Consider the following 22,987-nt stretch of genomic DNA (forward strand, 5'->3'; position numbering starts at 1 on the left):
TCAGGTTTAGGATTTTGACATCATAATCTCCAATTCAGGGACGCCATAATTTTTTATCAATAATAACTAATAAATAATGAGGCCAAATGGGACGATATTGTGTCAGAAAACACATTTGCTGCATTATTTCTATCTGCAGGCTGGAGGACTGCAAGTTTTCACTTCAGCAACTTTGGCAATATAACCTGTCGTTACCGAGAGCCGCATTCAAAATGATTTCCTGTTCTGCTCGTACGCTGGTGGATGTTTGTGTGTAAACACGGTTTGACTTATGGCACTTTCCTGAGATGTTACGTTTATAATTTTACGACTATCTCCGCTCACACCGAGCCCCCCCCCCCCCCTCTACATGCTGTAAACAGCAGCGAGAGGAGACGTGCAGGCCAGCAGTTTATGACGAGCAGAACATTTTGATTATAGTCGCAGCTGGGACACTCTTCCATAACCGCGTGACAGGCAAGAATACTGACATTACTCTCGAAAACAACCTTTAACCAAATCACGTTCAGGCTGCAACACTTTTGGTGCACTGACTTTAAAGTTGCTTTCCTTAAAGATTTCTTTTTGACTTGATTAGATTGTGCACAAACGTAGCTAAATGTTCTGTAGACTCACGGAAACGAAGAATAGTTATTTTTGACTAAAGTAACCAATTTTATTTTTGTATTATTATTATGGCAGAAAACGGCAGCCCATTGTATTTAGATATTATTCAGATGCCTGCCTTTATAAAGATAATTCAGTCCAGACTCATTCACTATAACATGCAGATATTAAAACAGATTAATATATAATAAACAGTATATATTTGTGTTAGGACTACAGGAGTTGTGCTGTTCACAGTGCAATATTTTAATCTCTATTAATTATCATTTTGTAGTCTACAATCATTTGGGAACTAGGCTAAATAACTAAAATAATGACTGTAACAGTAAAATGCGGCAGGTTTGGTTTAGTAAATACCAGCATTAGCAGTGACGTCATTCGGTTAATTCGTTTTAGTTTCTGATTAAACTGTAATCACAACTCGCTCGTGCGCACACACCAATAAGACGGTGGTTCCCGCTGGTCGCGTGATGTAGTTGGCATCTTCTAACGAAACAGATCCCGCAGCGATGAGCCGGTGTTCGTGTCGTTTCATCCGCCTCGTTTACGGTCAGAATCTGCGGCTTCGGCTCGCTCGCGCTGGTCAGTCCGAGACGGTGCACGGGCTCCCGGGGCTGGAGGTCGCAGTTAATGTCTAAACCGGGTTAAAGCTGCTCTCAGCTCGGCTTTGACCCGGCAGAGGGCCGGGGGCGGAGGGGTGAGCCGGCGGTCAGCCTGTCTAAGATGAAAAAGTGAAACGACCCCAGAAAGAAAAGCCACATCTGAATGGCTTTATATCACAACTCGGGACGAGAGGAGGATTTATTCAAGAGCTCAGTTTGTCTAAAAGGCAAAAGGATGTTTACACTCACATGAAGTATACGTTCTTATATAAAGCTAGACAGCTAGAATATTCAGAAAGATATTCAGCGACTGGATGTCTACAAATATGTGAATAAGAATATTCGTCCCAGTAAGCGACTGGTTTACAGCCTCCGAGCTGGCGTTAATCAATACTCTACCAGTCATTGCAAATTGATATATGAGGGGTGATTAAACGGCACGTGAAGGATGTAGCAGAAAATAACACATTCAGTTTGTTCTAATCCCGTCTGTTAGCTTTAAATCTATATTTTGATATAAAGTCGTCCCGTTTTCTCGCACTTTACCCCTTTAATGTTTGCCTTTGCACAACAATAATCCATCTACAGAGGGCGAGAGGGAGAAACAATGGGCTCGCGGCTCCCGCAGGCCGCGTGAACTCTGGATGGTCCCCAGCTCGAGCCCCTGCGTGGCCCTGTCCAGCGCGAGGACTAATGAAACGGTGAAGCAGCGGTCAACGCTTCTGATTGACCCTCTCGCGACCTGACGGCAGCTAGGCTACATTCTTAAAGAAGAATGCTCTTTCAAAAAGCCAAACATCACTCCGTTGTTGTTGTTGCCTCTAAAAGGAGTCCACCAAAGTTCAGAGCTAGGGAGCCCCATTCAGAAGGTGCAAGCTAATGATTCCAGTCTTCAAACCCCTATTCAGCGCCAGAGTTTAGGCTGGAATCACTGTGAAAAATGAAAGTTTTAGGTCAAAGTCCTTTTTAGTCAAGGCATGGATTAATAGTCCTAAACTGAATAGATTTTTTTGGACCATTTGTACTTTCTACATGTGCAGATTGGTGCTCTAAACTCTGCAGTTTCATTACTCAACTAAATCCATTTGAAGCAATGTTTAGCTCAGCTTTTAAACCCTTTTGTGTTGACCTTTCCCACAATCTAATACGAAGCCAGTCTGGCTTTCCATACAGTTTTGTTGTTCTTCTCACTCCATGCAACCCAAACTTTTTTTTTTTTTTTTTAACTTTTGCAACAAATGGTTCAGTTTTCATCAGCCCCTCATTCAAACGGCCATGGGAATTTAGTAAACGTAAACACCAAGAATGAGTCCCAGAGGCAAGAACTGGAAACAGAAAGTCTCTATGGCTTCTTGACCAAAACTTACAGTAAACACACATACACGCACAACACCTCCTATATTATCTGTGCATATGCAAGTGAATAATATTCTTAATAATACCTCAGCGTGTGTGAATAAAGACATGATGTGTGGGAATGGACAAAGACAATTACGCTGCCTCCAGTAGAGCGTGGGCATTGATGAATAGTGTGTGATAACAATCAATACATAATATATATATTTTACCCCTTATTTAATTTGTACCCAAGCAAAAACCGTGAACACAGAGGCAATAACAACGATAACAACTAATGTCTACGTTATCAGTCATATTGGTAAAATTGCCTTTCATTGCCTGATTATAATCTAAATTTAAGCATCCTTGGATACAGCCTTCAGCGCTTCCACTGGTCAGCTGATGACATATGTTGAATCATAAACATCTCTAGGGTCTGGAGACCATCACAAATGTGTTTCAGTAGCATCTAAATCAGAAATTTAGACTTGCCCTGAAGGCCATGCCTCTTTCAAGCATTGCAATCTTCATTTTAGTCCAATCTGAGGAAACTGTCCAAGTTCGGAAATTGCCATTAGCCACCATCCCAATGCTGGTCATGTTTGCACTGCGGCTGGTAGCTTGTAAACAAGCTGGTCGCTTGTTTACCAACTTTGGCAGGTGACCAACTGTCATTATTCTATCCTCAAAACTGAAGTGGAAATGAAAATGTGGAAAAAGGTGAATTTACCAAATAAAACAGATGTTTAAGATAGACAAGTTTTGTTCAACAAAATCAGTAACAAACTGTAGAACATGATACAGGTTTCTCTTCTATTTATACGTTTTCCCAATCCAGTATAAGCACATACACCTCAATGAAGAGCTTGGCACAAAGAGCTGTAGGATGCTCAGATACCACTGAGGTCACACATACTAATTAGAAATGCTCTTGCAGCGCTGAGCTGGATGATGTATTATGATGGAGTGTGTTTAAAGATCAATACATGATTTCAAAGTATTTCTGAAACCTAGGTGTAGTTTAATTACTTTAAAGGAACGAGACAGTGGCTGGGACAAGGTGGCCGACTCTGTTTCACAAACTCATCTGCTGGTGTTGTTAATGCTGGTGTTTTATCATAAATAATTTATTCTTTCATTGACATTTCACTTGTTACGCCATGTGCCATTATGACAAACTTTAAGCTCCCTTTCCAGTGGAGGAGCAGCTACCCGTCCTGCTATTTCATCCTGTAAATCACTCTCCTGCTGAGCTACAAGACGGATCTCATACTGATTTCCCAGCCCAATATCCACCTTGTCCGCACTGCCAGTCTTACAGTAATTACACTTATGTATCAGAATTAATGCGGTGCGCCTTAATGAGGTATTGATGTCAAAAAGCTACACGCTACAGCACCATTAATGGTTTCAATAAATTATACAATGACACCGATGCATCGCTTGTTGGACAATGGAAACACGCACATCTTAAAAAAAAAAAACGCATGGCTGAATGGTGTTTTACTGTAAAAAGAAAATCTGTGTGTGCGAACATGCGAGTGTAAATCACTGTCAAGAAGAGGAAGAAGAAGAAGTCATCAGCAGCCAGCCGTGAAGTGAACCTTCGCTTATACATACCCTGTAGAACCGAATGTGTGTGGAGATGCCTCGGTCACAGATTGGGTTCTAGGGGAGTCTATGGGCGACGACTAACCATCTATCAAAATCCAAGGGAGGAGAATGAAAACTGATGACTGTTAACGGTCCTTTTGCTACGGCCCTGCTCTCCTCTACAATTCACACTTTCCTAGAAGCACCAAGCAGCTCCAACGAGGTGATGGGGAAGTTAGGTTTTTCGAAACTGATCGCCAAATTGAGCAGGATGGTTTCCACATGTTGAGTTACACAGTGCACGATGCGATTACACCCCTGGATCTAATTCCCTGGTAGCAGTAAGGTCTGCTCAGTTGAGTCTTGATTAAGAAATCAAAACAGCAATCTGGTTGCAGCACAAAGCTTAAACACAGAAAAAAAAAAAGCAATCACAACAACAATAACTTGATCTGCGTGCTGGTGTGCATGTAAACTAATAAAGATTTCACTCAAAACTAGTTACATGGCTTGCTGCCCACTCTTTTCATGAAGGGCTGTAATATTTTTAAGTATTTGTTCACAGTAATTCCTATAAATATGTTGCTTTATCTTGCCTTAATGTCGCTAAAGGTCTGAAACTGAAGCTTTAAACAATGTACAAGTGGCTGAAAATCCTCCTGTGAAATGACAAAGTTGCAAATACAACCAGTAACAGTGCACACTAACACATAAGCACTAAATAGGCGCTTTGCTCGATGGCATCTCAGTGCAAGGGACTCACTCACCATCCAGATTTTGTTTTCATGTTCAAATGAACAATGAAACAAAGAGAAAGAAATGTTCAAACTGACAAAAAAAAGTTCAGCCACTTCATAAGCTATCTGGTGTCTTATCGGCCATTCATTATGAGCTGTTCTGAACAAGTGACTCATTAGATCAGATAAATTAAACTCATATAATCTTTAATTCACTTGTACTCTGTCAACCAAGCCAAGACTTTCAAACCCATTACACCCTCAGCATGAGCTGCTTTAATGCCCCAGCCAAGCAAAAACATTTTCTCCCTCTTGTCTTTACTGGAGTATTATTACAGGATATATTAGACAGAGGTAATAAGCACATCGCAGGACTTATTAAGAGGTTTTGGCTGAGCATCAGACCTTCAGCATCCTCAGAGAGCAGCTGCAGCCAAAGAAGAAATCCTCATGAAATCCTGAAGGATAAAACACGGATTTATGGTCCTCTCCTCAGCGCAAAGATTTATTTTTAGACCCCGGCGTTTGTGATTTAGCATTTTGGACAAAAACGGGTTCATTTAAGTGAAAAATATGTGGTGCCCACGGAATACAAGCGACCTCATTACGTGACCTTTTCTTCGTGTGGGGGCTTGGATTTAGCATTTTCTCACTTATCTCCTTCACGTTTTTCGATTTTAGATTCAGATTAATTCGCTTTCATTTTTCAGCCCTGTCGCATTTTCTCTCTCGTCCAGCAGCTCGCTTTAGCATCATTTTTTAAGCCAAGCGATGCATTTACCCCCCCCCCCCCACCTTGAAAAGCCGAGTTAGTGAACGGGACACCTCGGGCTGACCCCCGGCCTAACAAAGCCAACTACTAGTCACTGTCTGGGAACCTTTTATCTCATTCTTTTATTGGAGGCCTTTCTGACCGGCCATGTTTTGTTGTCCATCCTTTGACTCGCCACAAGGCCAAATATGGCCCGCCGTCCCTCAATATGGGCGAGATTAATTTTGCAGCTCCGGCCATCTGTGTGGGGGTAAAAGTCATTCAGCTAAAAGTCATAAATCTACAGTCCGCGCGTTTTCAATAGGTGTTGTGTGTGGGAGGGGGTGGGGAGAGGGCAGATGAAGAGACAAGATTATATCTATCTATCTATATATATATATAGATATATATATATAGATAGATAGATAGATAGATAGATTATCACTAACAATATTATATATACTAATTTATATCTAAGTTTCAGTGATCATCACACTCCACATGCCAGAGGTCTAAAGGATTCTTAACGTTATTTTTAAATGTCTACAAACATCTATTCTCAACCATTTTTAGCCGCCAGCAAAACTTCATTAGTCCCATAATGAACATTTTTTTCCCTTCAAATTATCCCATTACGTCTGACATAAACAACCCGAAGTGCCGTCTCATTGGCTGGCCGCAGGGTCACGTGGCCCGCGCGGCCGTCCGTCTATTTGACAGCCGCAGGATGGCTTGATGCCAGAGGGGGAAAAAGAGACAGAGAGAGGGGAGAGAAAGAAAAATTAGTATTCTCCTACCAGCCTCGCTATAAATCAATCATGGAGTCCTACGTGGTGAGCTGTAAATATGCTGAGCCGCAGTTCCCGCCTTGTGAAGAAGATTACAGTAATTTTAGTAACCAAGGGGGGTATTACAACAACCCCCAGGACAGTGGTAGTTATGTAGGGGGCTATCAGTCCATGCAGCCCCCTCCGCCTCCATACACACCACAACAAACCGGCTATCAACACTCTTCACAGGGGCAACACCGGGAGGATGGAGAGGACCAGTCGCAGCACCAAGGTGCGCCCTTCCCCGGCTACAGGGAGGCAGACGCACCGTGCAGTAAGGACAGGTTCCCCGTGGGGGATCTGCAGTGCCAGGCCTGGATGACCTGTACAAAGCCCGCTCAGGTGCAGAGGAAAACGGCATGCCAGGGGAAAGACAAGCCGCCTATTGTTGTCTACCCGTGGATGAAGAAAGTGCACATCGCTCATGGTGAGATAGCCTGAAGATTTCCATCTTTCTATCTCTACTTCACACTCTCTGCATTTCATTTCTCCATCATCTCAGTTCGTCTGATTCCCATGTTTATGTCTTTTTGCCTGTCGGGCGGCTCGTTTCTTTCTTTCTAGTGTTTTGTCCATTTGTGAGGACCGTTTTTTGTTGTCGAGTTATTTATGATCTCAGTGAGAGTCAGGGAGAATTACAACCCCTATAAAGTTTTATGGCCCTGCCACAGTGTGTGTGTGTGTGTGTGTGTGTGTGTGTGTGAGTGTGTGTACGCGTGCGAAATTGTGTGTCTCTGGTGTGCAACGCTGCGGCTGAACAATAAGCTGCAATTTAAAAGTAAAAATCGTTTCTTGGACCTTTTCCCTGTCAACCACAAACGAAGATTAACACTAAAAAATGAGCACATGATGATAACTGCAATGACGTTTAAATAAGATTTTAAAACGCTAGACTTCCGGGATAATTCAATTTTATTTAGCTTAATTTAGTGTGTAGGCTATTGTTATAAATAGTAATATTAATGGTTGAAAATAAAAGCAGTAAAATTAAATGTAAAGAAAAAATAAATGATCTCGCTTTAATTCTCTCCCCCTTTATTCTTTATTTGTACAGTTAATCCGAACCACGTGGGCCCGGAGCCAAAGCGGCTACGGACGGCCTACACGCGCCAGCAGGTTCTGGAGCTCGAGAAGGAGTTCCACTTCAGCCGGTACCTCACGCGCCGCCGCCGAGTTGAGGTGGCCCACGCGCTCTGCCTGTCCGAGCGGCAGGTGAAGGTGTGGTTCCAGAACCGGCGCATGCGCTGGAAGAAGGACAACAAGCTACCGAACACCAAAGGAAGGAGCAAAAACAAGAAGGCAACGGACAACAACAACAACAACAACAACAACAACAGCAGCAGCAGCAGCAGCGGCAGCGACAGTAACGTGAAGGCAGTGATAACTGTCTGACAGCAGAGCCGAGAGCAGCCATGTTAGCACCTTCTCCCTCCCAAACTGACGTTGCTTCACTGAAACTAACGGCTTTAAACCGACAGGCTGCCGTCTATAGGCCTACACGAGGCTCCACGAGTTCTGATTTCTAGATGTATCTTGCCTTATATTTTAACGTTTACTTTAAAGTGTTTTTGAGTCTTTCCGTTGTCTTGTTAGAGGTTGCATCCAATTCCAGTTTGATATGTAATTCATTCTTTGAGTCTTACGTTTAGGTTGCAGATGGCCTGACATCTCTCTGGTGAAATTAGGGATTTGTTTCATATTTAAACACCCGGTATTAAAGGCGCAGGAGCACGGTGCCTGTTGGTTGCAGTCTTGCCAAACTGTCCCTATCTACGGTGGACGAGGAGAGATTGTGTCTTTTGGAGAAAACAGGGTTTTATTTCTACAGGGTAAACACAATACAGGGTTTTATAATAGCTACCTAAAAGATGAGATAGCCTAACTTATGAATATGCACATTACCAAAATGTTGTTTCCACAAACTGGCGCTTAAAGGGGCAAAACAATAAACAGTAGAACGCCAAATAGCTCGGCGGCTGACCTGCAGAGTGGTTGGACAAATAATGTTTTAGCTTTTATTTTGTACATAGAGGAGCATCCAAAAACAATGCATATTTAGTGGGATAAGTAGCCATATCGTGCAGAATCTTTTATCTTCCAAAAAGGCGAATAAACTTTTCTGTCATTTAGGGGAAAAGTCACATTTTTACGCAGGGGAAATAAATAAAGAATTAAAAACAGCCAAATTGGAGGTACAGGTTTTAAATGCACGACGCTGACTGTAAATCCAACTTATTTTCTCAGGGTTACAGGGTTTTAACGGACAGAACTTTCTGAAACGTTTGTTGTTTGATTGAGCACCGGGAGGTTTAAAGTAATCCTCAGCATAACGTTGCATTTTCAAAGAATATGTTCTCTCTTTGATTCCAGTTTAATATGCTATTGATTTCTATTATAGCCTACGCCAGTACTTATTGTTATTTGTATTATTTAGAAGAATATTTTATTCTTTGTAGCAAACATCATCTCTGTTCTTTTTTTGTATGTGTTCATCTTTGAAAAAAAAGAAAAAGAAAAAGTCTTCTTGTAAGAATTTTATATGTGGAAATGTTTTGATAAAATTACTTAGATGATAAAAAATAAAAAATGTTTCAATGCGAATATTTTTCTTATCTCTCTCTATCACGCACACACACACACACACACACGCACACACGCACAATCTGTGTATGTTGTGACCGCATTCACGCGGACGGATGACTTTATCTATGTTGGTGAGAGAGGATAAACGGAAGTGACGTAGACATTACGAATGAAAATTATGAATGAAAGAAACTTCATATTTGGCTCAAACAAAGAATCTCAATACATGTGAGAAAAGCTTTGCATTGTAACATAAACTCTGTACCGTACACCGTCTTTGTTACCGTCATGTCACTTGAGGCGAGCCAAGACAAATATATAGTCCGTGATGTCTCTTTTTAAATGTGACGATTTTCTCTCGCGGGGGGGGGGGGGGGGGGTAAGATGTGCTCCGATTTATTCCGCGGATAAACGGTGATCCTTAACGCTCAATCATCTGAGTGACAGTTTGCTTTAACTGCTGCCTTAAGCCAAGTCAGAGCTAAAGCAGCCTACAAGACGGCGGCGGAGGCCGAATTTTCTACACAAAAGTTGCTGTTGTGTTAAAATATTTAAAACATGAGATATGTTTTTTAAAAGTCGCCGGAATGTAAAATGTTAAAATATGAAAGTGACTGAGCAGACTTTAATATTGCCAGAGATGTTTGTAAGTTTATACATGTCAGATATAAATCGTAGCCTGCACTGCACATCAGTGTCTATATGGTTAAAACATATTCTTAGCCATTGGGAAGATTATGCGCTTTTTACGCATTGTTTGCGCACAGCGCATGGACGACATGGGTTACTTTAGGTGAAAGAAACCTTCTCTCTCTGTCTTCGTGTGTGTGTGGTGGGATGTAAGGGAAATGAGAGGCATTAATTGGTGGCTTCCGGTCGAGACGCGGTTAAGGGTGCAGGAAAGGAGCTGACATGGAGCAACATGGAATATCTATCATATGAGATCCGCCACCGAGCTGACCAGCCAGGCCAACAAAAGTCAGGATATTCACTCACAAACGAAAACCTTCCACACGTCTACATGTCATGAAATTTGAGACAGTAGCCAGAGAGAACTGAGGGATACTTTACTTGTTTTGCTCTGCTGTGGGAAATTCATTAAACCACTTCACAACGATAGACCTAAAAAGTACTACTCAGATCTCACGTTGTGCATACTAGCATATCTTTAAAAGTTTACTAAAACAGTTAAAAAAAAGAAACGTATTCGCGTATGCTCAATGACAATATGGACATTTTATTTAAATTTAAATGGACAAAAGAATAGTACAAATAAACTTGACAACAGTGCATGTATGGAGATTCCCAGAGTACCGGATAGGCTATATTCTTCTGAATATAATTTAAACTAAAGAGCAAAAACTGTCCCATTAATTGTATACATCTGTAATCATATTTTGTAATGCCCGAGATGTATGTGTTTGCTCTTGGTGGACGTTATGCGTGTAGACTGCTGTATATCACACCAACCTGCCTCTCTGCAGCCTTGCTGTGGTGAAACAGGAACGCCCCCGACTGGTTGCACCTAGTACTGCAGCCTGAGAGAAATAAACAAACAAAGAACATGTTGGGAAAGCTCTATCACTTTGAAATGTTCTCAGTTATCAGAATCATAAATACTTTTACTATTGATCCCCCCGTGGAAATACGGGAAAACAACAATATTTGTGATCAGTTATACACTCCCCTGGATTATAATGCGAGATGTAATCAGATTTGATTAACATTGTTAGGATTGATGTCAGGGAGTGTTATTAAAATAACACGTGTACAAAAGTATGCAAACAAACCTGCAATACACACTACTGTTTGAAAAGCTTGCAATGTTCCGTTGTTGTTGATACTGTGTCTGAGGGGATACAAAAGTATGGCCATTTTAATGCTAAAATTCGCGGTAGCATTGTATTGTTTCTGTTATTTTGTCCACCTGTATACATATTCACCACACCACAAACTGTAGAGAAAGCCGCACTATAGCTACAGATCGGATTGTATATTACGACAGATACCTGGATACACACAGTGACCGCAGGCGGAACTAAAGTCGGAGGTACATTTACTGATCGGGACATTATCGCGGGCGGACCGGTCAGAGACTGCAGAACAAGCACTTGCCCTTAAACTTGCATGTAGTGGAATTGACCTCATCTTTCAATATAAATATTATTTATTAATAAGGACATTAAAACATCACAATGTCTCTTGCGGCAGAGGCTTTCGTGTCGCAGATGGCAGGTAAGGTGTTGACTTTGCCCGGCGCTTCTATTATTGTTTATTAAGCTAACTTCAGCCAGCTAACATCTGCTAGTGTTTACAGTCATGTAGCCTTTCCTTAACGTTAGTTAATGACATATAAGTGACCATTGCCGTTTAAAGTAGCATGACTGTTCAACTATAACTGTAACGATGGCTGTCCTTGTCCACCTTCTCTGTTTATTTAGCAAACACTAGCTTGGCTAGCTTAGCTCTCATACAGGACTGTCACACTGGCTAACGTTACGTGTCCTAGATGGCTAAGCAAGAGTAGCACCACTTTCTGGCATATAATGCTAATAGAGTTATTCATCGGATTAATATTAAGAATACAAACCTTGGGGAGAAAAGCAAATTCAAGCAGGGACCGTTCAGGAGGATTTACGTAGATGACAGCCTTTTGTCGAGTTACAAACATACGACTTACTCCAAAGAAGTGCGGCTAAATTATATTAAATTCAAGCACCAATGTAAGATCCAAGATGGCGGATAACTTATTCTACAGTGACTCCGGAGTGCTGCTCGGCGCTGGTTTGCTCAGCGCTGCCACTGGTGGCGGGAAGATATATTGCAACAGTAACGATGTAGACCCGTAGGCTATTGTAATATGACTCCCAGCCATCAGCGGCAGCAGTGAGCGCAGTGCTACTGAGCAGCACTTCACTTGGCGGGAGAAGAAATAATGTGCCATCTTGGATTTTACATGGATTCTATAGAGTTACATGAAATTTGTCGGCATTGTGTCGGCGTAAATCGTGTTTTTGTTGCTCTGTACACACCCGGCATTGACTTGAAACCGCCTGAATTGTTGCTGATAAGTTAATCTGTATTCTGAAGGGTTTGCATTTTCAACATCCGTCCGATTAGCACGTTTGTTAACGTCGAATGTCAGAAGTGCGCTAGCATCTAAACCAGGCTAAACATGGGGATACACAGGATAGTATCTGTGCCACTATGGGGGCGTGTCTGTTAGCGTACAGTTACATTTTAGTTAACGTAACATTTATATGATTGTGAATGCATTGTACAGTTAAATGGATAAATATGTTAACTGTTAAAATCACCAGCACCATAATAATTTGATAAGCTTTATGACCTTATAATTGTGCATTTCTGTGTGTGTGTGTCTGCATATGTGTTTGTGACAATGACAGCTGCTGAGCCTTGGCCTGAAACTGCAACCTTGTACCAACCGCTGAAGGGTAAATCACTATTGGTTTTAAAGTGGAGAAACAATATGAATTGCTGCTACAGAGCCATGGCTGTCAGTGTTGTTGTTTACATAACTTTGGTGTTGCTTTTACAGAGGATCAGATTCTGCTGTCAGACTGCGCCTCATCACTTGCTGTTCAGGTGAAGCTCTGTTTGAAAATATTTCTACATCGTCATCATTTCATTTCTTATTGACTGATCATTTAAATGTTTCAGCACTAATCAACCCTGTCGTGCTTCTCTCCTGTACAGGCCTACCTCAGGATGTGCGGTCTACCAGTGCAGGTGGCTTGCAGAGCAAATGCTGAATACATGTCACCTTCTGGTGAGTACACATACTGCTGCAGAGGTGAATTTAATCTTGTCATGCCATGAATACAATGTTTGAATCCCAGCATTTGGTCTATCTCACTGAAAAATGAATGCTAACTTTGTATCTTTAAATTCAGAGCAACCGGGACGTTTTAAAATCCAGTAATGTGTATCCACATGTAACCAGAGGTTGAAACAGGTGTCACTGACTCTAAGACTCTGTAATGGTCTGCCTCTCTCTCCCTCTGTAATTTCTTTTGCCACCTGTAGGTAAGATTCCCTTTATCCACGTAGGGAACCAGGTGGTGTCAGAACTGGGGCCGATAGTGCAATTCACCAAAGCTAAGGTGTGTAACGGATATCAAAGGTGTTATTGAATTTTTATCACAGCTTGCTCATAGACTAATTTTATTTTCTAGGAATATTACTCATGTTAGGAAATAACTTGTAGTTTCTTTTTCTAGTTCATTAGTTGGAAAAATATGATTCATGTAAGATGAGAAGATACATCATTTTCTGTGGGTGTGTGTGCTTTTGGGTTCTCAGGGTCATTCTCTGAGCGATGGCTTAGATGATGTTCAGAGAGCTGAAATGAAAGCGTACATGGAGCTGGTCAACAACATGTTGCTGACTGCTGAGGTACACACACACACACACACACACACACTGAAACAGTAGTATACTGGTAATAGAACCTCAACACGGTTACACACAATTGTTTCTGGATGATATCTTCTCATTTAAGTCTCCTCTCTACAGTTGTACGTCCAGTGGTGTGATGACGCTACAGCTGCTGAGGTGTGTATACTTTTCTTTAGATTAAAAATAAAACATTTGGCAGTGATTATTCAGTGCCTCTTAATCATATGTATGTGTTTTATATAGATCTCACGCCCCAGATACAGCAGTCCTTACTCGTGGCCTCTCAGTAACATCCTCGCCTATCAGAAGCAGTGGGAGGTTCGCAGGAAGATGAACGCCATCGGCTGGGGAGGGAAAACCCTGGAGCAGGTTAGCAACTCACCCGGCAATGAATGTCTGATGTTTTACAAGCTTTAAAATTATTTTCATGCTATCCCAGATACTAACTTATGTTTTTGTAGTCTCACAAAATATTGACAAAAACATGGTTTAAAAAATGTTTTGTCCTCTCGTGTGTTTCAGGTTTATGAGGACGTGAGTCAGTGCTGCCAGGCACTCTCTCAGAGGCTAGGAACACAACCATACTTCTTTAATAAACAGTATGTATCAGTCTGTGTGTGTGTGTGTGTATCTGTGATCTGTTTGACTTGTTTTTCTCTGTTTGTCATAGCACTTGAATAACAAAACAGCATTAGGGGGCATACTTCAGTTTAATATGCTGAATCCATGCAGATTGAGCTCTGTTGCTGACCTGATAGGATCCTAAACAAAAAAGGAAAAGTGTTTGGGAGCATCTGACAGCTTTCTCTTTAGCACCACCTTGTGGTTTATGACTTCTTTAAACCTTTCCATTCCAGTGTCTCACTTACAGCCGAGTAAAAGAAGTAGATGAAATGTGAAATGAAAAGTAGACTTGTCTTACCACTGAACTGGAATTAAAGTCAAAATCTTCAGTAGTTAATTTCAGCAGTAACAAACAACTATGTGCGTGTGTGTTGTAGGCCTACAGAACTGGATGCGTTGGTGTTTGGTCACCTCTTCACTATACTGACGACCACACTGACCAGCACTGAGCTGGCAGAGAGGATCAAGAGCTACAGCAACCTGCTGTCCTTCTGCAGACGCATTGAACAGACCTACTTTGAAGAAAAGAGCTCTTGAAGGACTGAAAATAACCTCTGGGTTTCTGTATTATCTCACCTTGTACATTCTGTCCTTCCTTCTCTCATTCCCTCACTGTAGCACTGAAAAGCTAAAAATGGCTTATATTCACATACCTGTCCCCTTGTGATTCTTCCTGTCCTTCTCCCTTTTGCTTCGTACTTGTGCATTGTTGCATGCTGCAGATAGGAGTCCTTCTATTAAAGGTTCATTCTGGTATTTTTAAACCTCTAAATGACTAATAGGTACAAAACATTTTGGAATTGGTCTTGTAGATCACCTCAGCCAGCAGTCGCAAAACAGGCTGCAATGTAATCCTTGGGGGCAACTGCACCACAGTTACCTTTTACAGTCCAGGTTTAGAACTACCTGAATTATCCTTTAAGGTATAAGATGTGTCCATTGCAAATAAATAAATATACCAGGAAGGGAGTTCTTTACTGTAACCCCAGGTATCAGAATACCCTAAAATCACAGTAAAGATCGATCACACACACCACATGCGCTCGTCCGTCAGATCTGTGTAACTGTTTAAGCTGAACTTCAGGAAGCCACCAAATCCGTTTTCAACTGACCATGGAGCAGGAGGAGGATTTACATTTCCAGCATTATGGTATTGAAATGCTAATATACTATATAATCATAGTAATCCAACTCTTCATGGGTCCTAGAAGGTGGTCAGAAGTCAGGGTTAGCTACAGATGATCAGACAGGGATTCAGTGTCAGGCTCTAGGACGTTTCCCAACACAGAGGCATAGATGTATTTATATGCTATAGCTTTTCCTTTGTTTGCACTCTGTTGTACAGGAATGCTTTCTACTCTGAAATGTATCATAGCGCATTTACAAATACCCACAGATTCTCAGAGAGGTTGGGTATGGATTTCACAGCTGTGTGACATGGCTGCCTTTCACAAGGCAGGACTTCACTTAAACTAGCTCAATGATTTCTTTTTCCTTCCGGGAACTTTAGAAGCTTGTAAGAAATGTGAGGCAGTGTTGGCATATTTGCCTTTCTTCTATAAAAAAAAACACATGAACATAATGATGAAGAGGATGTGACTTATACCGTAGTTTTTCCACCTTTGTTTTCTTTGTGTCCATTGAAAGTGCCTACAAAATAAAAGTCATTAAATTCAACATACTGAGTTTTTTGTTGTTTATTTCTACCCCGTTGATGTTGGAATTCATAACACAGATTCATGATAATTACAAAATGACACCAGTTATCTTTTATTGAGAAATGATAATAGAAACAGTGGAAGCATACTGTTATCAAATAAAGTCACCCTCACACACACTCATAACACACTTGATGAGTTGTTAAAATTCATCACTGAAGTGCTGAAACATTCTCACCATCTGAAATATTTTCATACTTTAGCTAAGAGTTAGAAAATGCTGCAAAGTGAAGTCTTTTTATTTGAGGGAAGAGATCTGCAGCTTCAGTCTTTGAGAAGATCTCTTGCAATCTATTTTTGGGTCTGATGCATCTCACACTCACAGTGTGTGTGCTTCTGCCTCCAGGTCTCAGACAAGCTCAATGGTAATGTCTGATCACCTCTGATTGCCCTCCAATTGAGCAGTTTGTGTGCGTGTGTGTGTGTGTGTGTGTGACAGACTGCCTGTCTTCCAGGTTTCCTGTGAGGTCAGAGTGCGACCTCTGAACTTCCAGGATCTGTGACATCATGAGTGATGACATGCAATGGCCGAACTCTACACAGTTAGAGGTCATCGGCCAGACAACAGGAGGACAGACGGAGAGAAATAAACAGAAAGGTACATCATATTGAAGAAGTTTAGTCCATGGCCATTTGAGGACGTTCAGACCACTTGACCTGGAGCCTCGGGCCACCAAGAACCACATAACCCCATAACCTACATTCATTTAGGTAGAGTTTGCTCTAAAAACATGCTTGAGCAATGTACATCACATTCAGGTCCACTCGAACACAGATGATGTGGAGTCATGCTGAGATGTTATCATAAATACAATGTATTTTGGTCAGTGGTGAAAGAAGTATTCAGATATTTTACTGAAGTAAAACTAGCAATACTACAGTGTAAAAATACTCTGTTACAAGTAAAAGTCCTGCATTAAATAAAAAAAAAGCAAAAGTATTAGCATCAAAATATACTTGAGTAAGTAGTAGTATAAGTACTCATTATGCAGAACGGATCATTTGAGAATCATATATATTATATTACTGGATTATAATTAGTGATACATTAATGTTGCAGCTGGTAAAGGTGGGGCTAATTTTGATAACTATTTTCTGCTAGGTAGCCTAACCTTTAATAACCACAATAAATCATAATTTATTATTGTATAATGAAAGTATCTAGTAATGAAAGCTATCACATTAATGTAGTTGAGTAAGTACAGTACAGTATTTCCCTCTGCAGTGGAGTGGAAGTATAAAAGTAGCATAAACTAGAAATACTCAACAAAGTTGTACTTAAGTACAGAACATGAGTAGATGTACTTTTACATTCCACCACTGGTTTTGATGTTTGTTCCTTACAATGAAGGCTTCAGGGCTTCTTTCAGCCTCCATTTTACAAAGATGTTGTTTGTTTTAAGATGTTGAACCATCCGACAACAGAAATCCATCACAGAAAAGGCAGAGAGATACAAACATCTCCACCCACACTGTCCTCCTCTCCTGTGAAGGAGAGGAGCTTTAAAACCTTGTGTTTCCTCCGTGCAGCTGTAGACTCTGTCACAACCCAAAAAACAGATCATTTATTTTTAACCAGAATAGATAAGAAACACTGAACTAAAGTGAAATTAATGTAGGCTATTTAACACATTAGTGGACTGTGAGAGTTGTGAGATGCAGACATAGAGACTGACACAAGTTTAGCAGCCTCATGTAGCAGCCAGTCAGACCAGGTTCCCTGATTACCTTCATCTCCGAGACCACAGGAAGCAGGGACGCCTGCAGACAGAGAGCCAGAGAACCTTTCTGTTGTCTTTATCATGTAACTACAACACTGCCTCTGCTTTCAGTAGAGATGGCTGCAACGTCCTTCATGTTCTCTCCAGACTCTTGTTTTAATAGACCTCATACTTTGTTCAAGGCTAGATTACCAACCGGACAAAGCAGGAAACTGTCCCGGGATCTTAAACCATCAGGGGATTGAAGGTTCATGGTTCAACATGTGGCCATTAGTTTGAGGTAATTTGTCCACAACTAAAGGACAATAAAAAACATCATTATTACCTCATCTGGAGGCCCTGTCTTGTAGAGGGGTCCTAAGTTAAAATCTAGCCTTAAGGACTTTATTATTTCAGTATGTAATGTGCTTACATAGTGCAATTTACAAAAACACCCATGAAGTTATCACAAACGGATTATTAACTAATACATTCACAAAGTGCTAGAAATAACCTTTATTTTTGAAGCACTGCACTGAGCACAGATTTACTCAGAGCATCAGATCCACTGATTGTAATGACAGAAGTTTTCCAGGAGGGGGCAGCATGAAGACAGAAAAACATCCCGCCACTGCAGAGATTTGAACAGTGTCCATCCTGCTGATTATGACAAAAATGAATAATAATATATCTATTTATAGCTTTGCAGTTTTGGGCAAAATTCATCTGACAGAATTTAGACACAATGACAGAAACTGAGGCAGTAAACATGTCAGAAGAGTGATGTCTACTGTTTTTAATACTGTTGTTCTTGGTTTAATCTTTTTTTGCTTTATATATGTGCCTCATGTTTTGAGAGTAGCCTAAGTAATATGTGGATTGGCTTTTGGTCTGGTTTCATTGCACCACTGACCAGTTTGTAGCACTGCTGGTTGCACTGGTTATCATTCTGTTTCTTGATGTATGCTGAGCCATGATGCAACAAAACGCAAAAAAAAAAAGATGGGGTATTTGAAGGGGTGGAGCTGTAGAGTCTGAGTCTCTGTGCTTTTTATGTGGTGACATGTAACACATACTGGCACAAACAGGGTTTCAATTAGTCATGTTGCTTTTTTATTTATTTTCTATTTTATTTATAAATTTTAAACAACCAACAACATAATACACATTGACAGGCAAAACATACTAATGCACATAAGGGAAAAAAGAAGAAAAAACAAAACAAAAACAACGACGAATTAGAGTCGATATCGGTTAATCATAACCATAAATGCTGTTGGAACAAAGCACAATTAACAACGTAATAATGTTGTGATAAAAGGAAATTAAATGTGTGATAAGAAAATGATGTGTGCAACTAAAATTCTATTAGATCAAATATTTGAAAATAATGCTAAATACTATTTACAGCCAAGAGTCCTGACAGAGATTTAGATTCAGATTCAGTGTCGGTCTGTTTAGAGAGCGCATGTAGAGTCATTGAAGGATCCTCATAAGGATACATGTGCGTAAATGTGTGTGTGTGTGTGTGTGCGTGGGGGGGGGGGGGGGGGGGTGTTGCATTAAAAGAAGAGTTTGTGTTCATGAGTGTGATTGTGTATACGTACATGTTGCTGTGATGTGAAGTGTCAGATTAGACAATACGACACTGGAGGCTGATAATTACACAACTTAATTATCAGAGTGAGTCATGACACATAATCTGGACTTTCTGAGAGAGAGAGAGAGAAGACAGCACGAGGAGATTGTTTTTATTGGTTTACTTTGGTGAGAGTGGGTGAGATGGTTCATGTATGTCTATGCGTATGGTGTATATTCTTTATGATAAAAAACAAATGCAATAAATCATCTCTGGTGCTGTGGCCCAGTACATCTCTAATCTCATTCACATAAACAGGTTCAGCACGATGTCTCAGGTGTCGACAGGGACAGCTTTAGTGATTTGGAGGCTGCAGGCAGGCCGACACTGAGCCGAGGGCCTGTGGGTGTGTTTAGGAGAATGAATTTTTACACGACAAAATCATTCTAACCTAGAAAAAATAATTTCATCAAGGTTGTACGGCTAACTTTGCAAAATATGACTTGACACAAACCCGCCACCCTGCCAAGGCTGACAGTGCTGCAGGAAACCCTACCCTCCCTCCTCTACCTCGCATTACACACTCCTGGCAGGAAAACAAAAACTATTTGCTGTTTTCACAGAACAAAGCCAAATGAGTCTTCTCCCTGAAGGTTTATGAATGCATGGTAAAAAGGGCCCCTCACTCAGTTAGAAGAAGACAAAGGGGCAAGAAAATTACACACAGTTATAATTTCATGAAACTAAAGTCAAGCGCAATCGCAGACTTAATATATTTTACATATTTATTTTTTAGCGTATAAAACTAAAGGGGACCATGAAGTTCAATTTATTTGTCATGAGGAGCGCTGAGTAAATAACCCTGATGCCATCAGGAAATGGAAGTTGCTGTCGTGCTGCATTATGGGAAATCTTGAGGGATAGGTCACCGCCATCTCTTAAAATTGATTAATAGTATTTACAGTCATACAGGCGAGGAAATATTTTGCTTCAACCTGAACGCACTTTTGGGTTGAATCAATAAAACATATGCTATTGATGACAGTTCACGTCTCATCTCCTACAAACAGTTTGAAAAGAACGATCTTAGCCGTTCAGACTGCACGAGCACGAACAGCGAGGGGAAGAAGCCACGCTTGTATCTTGTCTAGAAGTTTGCAAATAATCACCATCATCGTTAGCGCAGACGTGGAGTGTGTGTGTCGAACTCGAGACACACGAGTCTCAAGGGAAGAGCCGAACCAAGCCTTATGGAAGGTCCCCCCATATCAAGGCCGGTATGTGTGTGTTTGTGTCTCTGCCTGTGTGGTCTGCTTGTGTGTATAAGTAGCCATTTAAACCTGTAAGCATGTGTTTCCTCCAACATCTTCACATGTTTGCCTCCATCACGTGTGAAGGTGATCATGCATACTTCTGTGTGTGTGTGTGTGTGTGTGTGTGTGTGTGTGTGTGTCACTCTAAATGTGCTAGGAAGTGATGTTTTTTTGAGGCGATGTAGATTTGAGTGGAATAAAGAGATTAGCTGTGTGTCGATAATCCTCTCATCTTCTCACAGTCCCCTCATGCCTTCACACACACACACACACACACACACACACTCTCTCTCTCTCTTCAACATTTTACTACTTCCCTCCTTCACGATTTTCATGTCTTTTCTAATTGACCGTGTTGTCTCTTGTAGTCGTGTTCAGCCTCATCCTCCACAGCGTACGCTGATAAACTGCAGACTTAAAGTCAGAATTTACATGTTAAAAAAAACACAAGTCTGATTTGTCTCAGGAAAGGTTGCTGTTTACCCTAAAAGGCTTAAAATTGAAAGGTTTCAGACTCTCATATTCTCCTACTTTGCTCATAGTAATTCACAGTTTTACATATAGATCACATGGTGGTTTATTCTCACCCTGGTGCAGTAGGAGACGTCCATTTAGAATAAGTAATAAATGTTCTTTTCTCCCCCAATAAGTGGCTGTCAAGGAGTTCTTAATGCACCCCAGTAACACAGTCCAGTCAGGTGTAAGAGGGGTTCACACTGATGTCTGAGAGAGAGTGTAGGGTTCATATGTGAGTGTTTATATCGTTTTTTTCTCTCAAAATAATGAGATTGTAAGCGTGTGTGCAAATTGAGGACAATAGAACAACAAACATGTTTGCTTTGAGTCCAGAGTCTGTGTTGGAAATCTTCCTTGTAGGGCTTCATTTCAAAACACTTTAAATCCATTTTGTAAGTAAGCTGTTATCTGATGTTTTTCTGCCAATGTTTAAAAAAACTATAATGTTACTGTCTTGTAAGTCAGTCAGTAACTCCAGTGATGATTTGTGGTGAGTTTTGTGGTCAAGACAGCAATTATTTTGCTTGTTTTAAAGAAGAATCTCGGATCAGAGAGTCAGTGTGGCCCATTTACATCTGCCTGTGTCGAGTTTACAGGGCAATCAGTGACTGAGCTACAGGGTCGTGTGTGTAAACTGAGATAAAAGCGCATTTTGCCAAAAATATGACTGTTTAGAACATAGTGAGCATACGGATGACTGGTGGTTTTGAGTCTTTCTCCACCATGACAGCTTGTCATTACTGGAATCCATTGTAACCACTGTCAACTAAAACTGATCCCAGCCTCCAATTACAGTGAAGGAGCAAACTACAAACCTGTTACAGCCACCTTTCAGAGTGTTTCATAGTCAAAAGACACATTTTTGGGTGGAGCACCTGTATACCAATAGTTCTATTTGCACACCTCCACTTTCTGATGGCGATTAACAATGTTGTTATTTTATGAGATTCTGCTTTCATATTTTCTTTCTTACAAGCCCAGAGAGGAGCTGCTCCTGCTCATTGAGATCTAAAGTGTGACTTAATTAAGCTGCACAGCTGCTGGAGGAAAACAGACAATGTCTGCTGTTTAGGACCATGTGGTGAGAGGTGTCTTGCCAACTAATTTCAAAGTGGTTCTCATCAAAACAGTCGTCTGTTTCAGTAACAAAATGGAAGTTAAATCCACCTGAACTCACTTTTCTCAGCTTTTGATCTTGTTTTAACTTAATTTCGGGTTTTTTAAAAGTGATTTCAATATTTTTTAGACTCAATAACATTGCTCAATAAAAGAAACCACAAATGTAAATCTATGTAAAGAATCAGTATCTGGCTATAATTTGTCTTTGAACAGAATGATTACAAAATAATAGTGTAATAAAATTGTATAATTTGAAACTTCTTGGGTTTGGTGTACCAAAGGAGTAAGTGTGGCAGATAGTAATGTGCGTCGACACACCCCTAACTCCCACAAATCAAACCTGGGAACACTATAATAACACGATAACATTTTTTTTAGTGAGAAACTAACATAACCACATGCCTGATAGTCATTCATCTCAGTAAACCAGCCATAAACACTGCGCTGTATGCGGTGCAGTTGCTGCTTTAGAGTAAAGGCACCTTTTATCTCTCAGTTCAAGCACTGCATGGATGTAACAATACAGATTGTGAGGCAACATCATATTTTTAAACATTATTTCCTGGTGGAGAACTCCTCTTGTGATGTTGGCTGACTGACAGCAAGCAAAGAGTATAACTTGATGCATGTGTTGATATGAAAACACTCAACAGAAACTTGTGTGTTTTGCTATGACGGTTTACTTAACTCTGAAACGTGATTTTAATATTAAACAGCAGCAGATGGCTTCTTCTGAAGGGAGGAAAATAAGCCTTGATATCTCCTTCTATGCTCGGTGTGTGCAGACACCAACAGGAAGAATATGAGGGAGAGGAGACACCACAAGATCGGCGCAAATAGTGAAAATAAAAGTAGAATATAACCTGGAGAGAAAGTCCTGGGTGTTCTCCGAGTGACATTTTCACACTCTGCTGTTTGTGTTTAAAGCGGCCGACAGAAGAAGGAAAGGTTTTAATCAA

The 22,987-nt window shown here is 40.8% G+C and overlaps 2 protein-coding genes across 4 annotated transcripts; both read left to right on the forward strand.

Annotated features, from left to right (window-relative positions):
- Window positions 1–6,445: 6,445 nt before the first annotated feature.
- LOC139294296 (homeobox protein Hox-D4b-like) lies at window positions 6,446–7,989 on the forward strand. Its single transcript, XM_070916151.1, has 2 exons — window positions 6,446–6,884; window positions 7,512–7,989. The coding sequence occupies exons 1-2, from the start codon at window positions 6,446–6,448 to the stop codon at window positions 7,847–7,849; spliced, it is 777 nt and encodes a 258-aa protein (XP_070772252.1). The 3' UTR covers window positions 7,850–7,989.
- Window positions 7,990–11,135: 3,146 nt separating this feature from the next.
- Window positions 11,136–15,760, forward strand: mtx2 (metaxin 2). Of its 3 annotated transcripts, XM_070915942.1 has the most exons (11): window positions 11,136–11,275; window positions 12,448–12,495; window positions 12,600–12,646; window positions 12,758–12,830; window positions 13,088–13,164; window positions 13,364–13,456; window positions 13,577–13,615; window positions 13,703–13,828; window positions 13,982–14,058; window positions 14,461–14,612; window positions 15,330–15,760. In XM_070915942.1, exons 1-11 carry the CDS (start codon window positions 11,236–11,238, stop codon window positions 15,377–15,379), a joined length of 822 nt encoding a protein of 273 aa, XP_070772043.1. In that variant the 5' UTR covers window positions 11,136–11,235; the 3' UTR covers window positions 15,380–15,760. The 3 variants fall into 3 exon arrangements, with proteins under 3 accessions (XP_070772043.1, XP_070772044.1, XP_070772045.1); XM_070915943.1 differs by having other exon boundaries at window positions 14,461–15,760; XM_070915944.1 differs by having other exon boundaries at window positions 13,772–13,828; window positions 14,461–15,760.
- Window positions 15,761–22,987: the final 7,227 nt, after the last annotated feature.

Source organism: Enoplosus armatus, chromosome 12 (assembly GCF_043641665.1).
Source record: "Enoplosus armatus isolate fEnoArm2 chromosome 12, fEnoArm2.hap1, whole genome shotgun sequence".
In the NCBI taxonomy this organism is placed as follows: Eukaryota; Metazoa; Chordata; class Actinopteri; order Centrarchiformes; family Enoplosidae; genus Enoplosus; species Enoplosus armatus.